The sequence below is a fragment of the Nicotiana attenuata genome, unplaced genomic scaffold, assembly GCF_001879085.1.
Source record: "Nicotiana attenuata strain UT unplaced genomic scaffold, NIATTr2, whole genome shotgun sequence".
NCBI lineage: Eukaryota > Viridiplantae > Streptophyta > Magnoliopsida > Solanales > Solanaceae > Nicotiana > Nicotiana attenuata.
In genome coordinates, this window is record NW_017675001.1 from 72,676 (window position 1) to 78,675 (window position 6,000).

General features: G+C 39.0%; 1 protein-coding gene across 1 annotated transcript; it reads right to left on the reverse strand.

The window, feature by feature from the left end:
* Positions 1 to 3,818: 3,818 nt before the first annotated feature.
* Positions 3,819 to 5,882, reverse strand: LOC109219556. The gene is made up of 3 exons (XM_019384017.1): positions 5,663 to 5,882; positions 4,663 to 5,258; positions 3,819 to 4,598 (listed from the first exon to the last, which is right to left on the reverse strand). The coding sequence occupies exons 1-3, from the start codon at positions 5,880 to 5,882 to the stop codon at positions 3,819 to 3,821; spliced, it is 1,596 nt and encodes a 531-aa protein (XP_019239562.1).
* Between the last annotated feature and the right edge of the window lie 118 nt (positions 5,883 to 6,000).

The window sequence follows — 6,000 nt, forward strand, 5'->3', positions numbered from 1 at the left end:
TCCCCTAGATGAAGAAAAAACTTCATTTATAACAGACAGGGGGACTTATTGTTATAAAGTAATGCCCTTTGGCCTCAAAAACGCTGGAGCCACGTATCAAAGGCTGGTGACCAAGATGTTTCAGGAACACCTAGGAAAAACTATGGAAGTCTACATAGATGATATGCTTGTCAAATCTCAAAAGTCGAGGGATCATATACAACATTTGTCTGATACATTTCAGATTTTACGAAAGTTCAATATGAAGCTAAATCCCGAGAAATGTGCATTTGGCGTCTCGTCAGGTAAGTTTTTGGGTTTTCTTGTTTCTAACCGAGGTATTGAAGTAAATCCTGCGCAGATTAAGGCCATTGAAGAAATTCCTGACATGCTCACAAGTAAGAAAGAGGTGCAGAGATTAACGGGAAGAATTGCAGCCTTGGGGAGATTCATTTCTAAGTCATCAGAAAAATGTTTTAAATTCTTTTCAGCTCTCAAAAAGCAAGATCAGTTCGAATGGTCTGAGGAATGTCAATGAGCACTCAAGAACTTGAAGACATACCTGTCAAATCCACCGTTGCTAGCAAAACCAAAAGATGGAGAAAGGTTACTTGTCTATCTAGCCGTTTCAAAAGTAGCGGTAAGTGCTGTTCTGGTTCGTGAGGATCAAGGTAAACAGTCTCCAATTTATTATGTTAGCAAATCACTATTAGATGCAGAGACGTGGTATCCTCAATTAGAAAAACTTGCACTTGCATTAATCATGACATCTAGAAAATTGAGGCCTTATTTTCAATGTCACCTTATCTTTGTAGTATTTGCTTATCCCTTGCGTAATATATTACACAAACAGGAACTATCGGGTAGGTTAGCCAAATGGGCCATAGAGTTGAGTGAATATGACATCACATATCAACCCAGGACTGCAATAAAATCACAGGTGTTAGCTGATTTTTTAGCTGATTTTAGTCAAGGGATGCAACTAGAAGCGGAAAAAGAACTACAAGTGTTCAATGGATCTAATTTAGGAACCTGGACTTTATTTACTGACGGCTCATCAAATGTGAAAGGTGCAGGTTTAGGAATTGTTTTGGTACCACCTACGGGTGAAATCATTCGACAAGCCATAAAATGTCATCCTGTAACTAACAATGAGGCAGAGTATGAAGCCGTGATTGCAGGTTTAGAACTGGCACGTGAACTTGGCATAGAACAAATTATAATCAAAAGCGATTCGCAACTCGTAGTCAACCAGATGCTGGGGACTTATACAGCCAGGGAAGTAAGGATGCAGCAGTACCTGGAAAAGGCACGAGATCTGGTTAGGCAATTCCAAAGCTGGAAGGTTTTGCAAGTCCCACGGAAGGAGAATGTTGAGGCAGATGCCTTAGCTAATCTTGCATCTGCAGCAGAAGTAACAAATGAGGAAAATGCTTCTGTCATAAATTTATTTCATTCGGTACTCGATCAGGACAAAAATGAGGTAAATTTCAATAACCTAACTTGGGATTGGAGAAACGAGATTGTTGCTATTTTGCAGTATGGAAACGTACCTGAAGATAGGAAAAAAGCTCATGCGCTTCATAAAAAGGCTGCTCGGTACTGTTTAAAGCAAGGCAATCTTTATCGAAAAATGTTCGGCGGTCCATTAGCGAGATGTCTCGGGCCTTCTCAAACGGAATATGTAATGAGAGAGATACACGAGGGGCATTGTGGAAATCACGCAGGAGGAAGGTCACTGGTAAGAACCATGATTAGAGCATGCTATTATTGGCCTAAAATGGAAGAAGAAGCGGAGAATTTCGTGGCTAAATGTGATAAGTGCCAAAGATATGGTAACAATATGCATAGACCTGCGGAGTTGCTACATCCGGTCATCGCACCATGGCCTTTTATGAAATGGGGGATGGACGTCGTGGTTCCACTACCACAGGCAAAAGGCAAGGTAAAATTCCTACTTGTACTCACTGACTACTTTACTAAATGGGTAGAAGCAGGAGCATTCAAACAGGTACGAGAAAAAGAAGTCAGAGATTTCATTTGGCGAAATATTATATGTCGATTCGGTGTACCAAAGGAAATCGTGTGTGATAATGGCCCGCAATTTATAGGCGCACAAATCACAGAATTTTTTCAAAGTTGGCAGATCAAAAGGATTACCTCAACACCTTACCATCCAGTGGGTAATGGACAAGATGAATCAACAAATAAAATTATTATCAACAATTTGAAGAAACGATTGGAAGAATCCAAAGGCAATTGGCCATAATTGCTACCTAGTGTTCTATGGGCATATCGCACCACAGCAAAAACAAGCATGGGTGAAACACCATTTTCACTGGTGTACTGGGCTGAAGCTTTGATCCCAGTGGAGATAGGAGAACCTAGTACGAGATATACACAAGCAACTGAGGAATCCAATGAAGAGGAAATGCGACTAAATCTTGATCTACTTGAAGGGAAAAGAGAAGCACCATTAATAAGGATGGCAGCGCAAAAACAAGTTATGGAACGATACTACAATCGAAAAGCATGTAAGATACTTCAAGATTGGGGACTTCGTACTCAAGAAAGTTTTTCAATCCACAAAGGCGGCTAATGCGGGAAAATTAGGTCCAACCTGGGAAGGACCCTACAAAATTCATGGTATTGCAGGGAAAGGAGCATACAAGTTGGAAACAATGGATGGTAAGATATTACCTTCACATTGGGATGCTGTTCACCTGAAGAGATACTATTTCTAAGGAGTACCCACGGGGCAGGTATCCTCATTTTAAAATTTTGTTTTTGAATTGTTAAAATTTTACTAACGATTTTAGATGATAGGCAAAAAGCTAACCCGTACTAAATGATGAATCACGACCTGCAAGGCACGTGGAATAAATTAAAATTTCCGGTCTAGGGTTACAACTATTCTGATAGAAATTGAGACGGGTTAAGCAGTCTTCATCTATAATCGTACCTCCGAGTCCCGTATGTTTTATTCCTTTACAGGTAAAGGACCAAACAAGAGGAGTAATCAATTGCTCGAGACTTCATACTTCAAATCTCAAACACTTGGGGGACTATATAATATACATAGACACGTGCATAAAGAAGGCAAAGAAGATTGAAGTTCAAGCTTGAAAAGTTTACTCATTGAATGAGTCAGGTGCAGAGCAAAGTCACGAGTTAAAGCCAAAGAAAAAGCAAAATCACGAGCTAAAGCAAAAGAAAAACCTCATCATAGTTAGGTTAAAGGCAATATACATGTATTGAAACGGGTTATAAATAAAAACCTTGTTGTATATTTTTTTTTTAAAAATCTGTTGTAAGGAAAACGGTTACGAAAAAGTTATAGAAGTTATTTAAATACATGTAAAATATTAGTTAAATCTTGACAGAGTTCAAATAAAAACTTGTCAAAGGTATTTCAAGAAACATGTGTATTCCTATTTCTTTTGTCGTATATTAACGCCATTATGAAGTTAAGACGTCTTCTTCATTAAGTGTCGAATATAAAAGGCCCTCTTTTATAAAATTCATGATTGATTCAAATATTCATGAAGTAAAAAAACATTTTTGCAAAATAAAAATACAAATTATCCAATATGTCCTTAAATATAAAGGCAGGAATAAGCAAAACAGAAGTTCAAGCAATAACAGAAAACTTCTTAATATTAAAAAAGTATAGACTAAATATAAACTTAGTCATAAACTAAAAGTTGTTTATACAAAACGCCCCGAAAAAGGTCCGGGGACTTAATGTTTTCAACAAACCCTCAAAAAAGACCAAGGGTTACAACCACATACCATCCAAAAAGAAAAAAAAAGGGAGGTCACATATTATGAACTTGTCACTAAGGAGTTGAAGAAGGAACTGAAGCAGAATCATCAGCAGCAGCAGGCTCAACTTGACTTGAAGGAAATGGAGCACTCATCGTACCCGTATCATCTTCTATATTTTCAGAAGTTTCAGCCACGGGAGAAGAAAAGTCTTGGCTTTGCTGAGTCTTTTTGATGGTTTCTTTTATTTTAGCCAACTCAGCCTCCAAGTTGAAATTCTCTTGGCTAACTTCTACAAGGGTATCATGGCGAGAATTTAAAAATGCCCAACTCACTTCAATTGCGGTTTTATCCTCGAGAATCTCGTAATCCTTTTCCCACTCAGCAATTTCACTTTTAAGTTTCTCATTCTCAACCAAGGCAGAATCATAAGAAATTTGAAGAGAAGCATGTGAACTTTCTAAAAAGCGAACCTTACCAGAAGATTCCCGGAGGTCTTCTTGAGTCTGAGTCAAAGTTTGCACAAGTTCACCAGCATAAGCTTCTTTTCTACTTAAGAGAACTTTCAACTCTCTGATTTCTTCACTAGCCTTGGAGAGTTGCTCGGAAAAGGAAGTTTCGAGGAGATTTTTGTCTTTACTAGCTTGATTTGAGGAAGCTCTTTCAACCGCCAACTCCGAAGTTAAATTTCTCAGCTGCTGTTCTAAGGTGCACTTGTTCTCTTCTAATGCTTCCATGTCAATTTGAAGGCTCTCAAATTGCTCTCTCCAGTTATCTGCTTCAACTTGGTACTCATGCATCAACTGCTCCGTGTGAGAAATCCTCTTCATCATTTCTGTACCAACGAGGTTGATCTAAAAAAAAGAGAAAAGGTAAGAGCTTTACAAAAAGGAATAACAAATCATTAAAAATGAATACCTTTAATGATGAGTGTATTATGTCGTTCATCAAAGTTAAAGAATTGTGGCTCTCAAGCTTGGCCTTCTCGATTGGACCAATTAGAGGTTTCAACCACACATCAGCCCCTCCTGATTTTCTCAAAAGATTACCATCGGCAGGGACTTCGATGATAACCTGTCTCATGGCTCCACCTCTACTTGAGGAACCAACCTCAGATTGTTTAACAGTTGTGGGAGGAATTGTAGAAGAAGTCAAAACAGTTGAGGGAGGAGCAGTAGAAGGAGTCAAAATAGCTGGGGGAGAAGCAGCAACGGGAACATCCTCGAAAGGCAAAGAAGGTATTGTAGGAGCAGATAAAGGAAAAGAAGTAAGGGGCGCTTCATCAGAAATTGGTTTTAAACTTTCACTACCAAACCCGCGGGTAAAAAGCTGCTCACTAGAATCATGGGCGGCAGCGGGGGTATCATCATCAGGAATCACCAACGGGCCTTCAACAGGCTCGGTGTGAGGAGTAGAACGAGGGGGAGATGCTTCATTATCTGAAATAATTCGTCTCCTAGCTCGTGGCTTTTTTATCAAAGAACCCTCGTCTTGTTCTTCCTCCTCCTCAGAGTCTTGATCATTAGTAGCTTTCCTTTACGATGAAGAGCCCAAAATTATTTCTTGGGCCCTTTCCAAAGAAATTCGGGAAGCTACGACAGCCTCAGTAGTAATACCTCGAATGGCAAATCCTGATAAAAAGAAGAATTAAAATAAATTCTGGAAGAAGCGATAAGAAAAGTTATAAAAAAGACTTTTACCGTGAGTTTTCACTTTCCAACCAAATCGTTGAGAGAGAGTTTTCCAAGATCTACCCTCCATCGGGGCAGCATTTAACAATTTTCCTACCCAACCACGAAAATTGGGAATTTCATCGACAATTCCCATGGTTGCTAAAAAAAAGAAGAGAAGAAAATTAAAATGACAATCAACAAGACTAAGAAAAAGGTATGTGAAGGTTATTAAAAAGAAAACTCACATGCAAAATTCCACTTCTCAGGGAAAGGAACGTTTTCATCACCCACTAAACCAACAGTGGGGGCAGCAATAAACCTGGCATACCAGCCTCGATCCTTCTCGTCTTCTGGATTGACCAGAACTCTTTTGCTTCTTGCTACTAAAGTAAAAACTCCTTGGCGAAAGAGTTTGGGAGAGTAAAGGTGAATTAAATGGGATAAAATAAAAGGCACACCAGCCATGTTGGTTAAGTGTCTCAAACAAGCAATAGCCCTAGGGCCAATTTGCATTAAACAGACGTCGAAAAAATAAAAGAATTCGAGGATAACAGGGTCAATAGGCAGGTTTGAAACCCAAATT

Bases quoted from the DNA above. Each gene is read 5' to 3' on its own strand.
- LOC109219556 (XM_019384017.1), bottom strand. From the start codon at position 5,882: ATGGCTGGTGTGCCTTTTATTTTATCCCATTTAATTCACCTTTACTCT. The intron at 5,259-5,662 runs GTGAGTTTTCTT...CTAATGATCAAG, and splicing joins TGAGAAGTGGAATTTTGCAT to ACTCTGAGGAGGAGGAAGAA. The intron at 4,599-4,662 runs GTATTCATTTTT...TCTTTTTTTTAG, and splicing joins TAATACACTCATCATTAAAG to ATCAACCTCGTTGGTACAGA.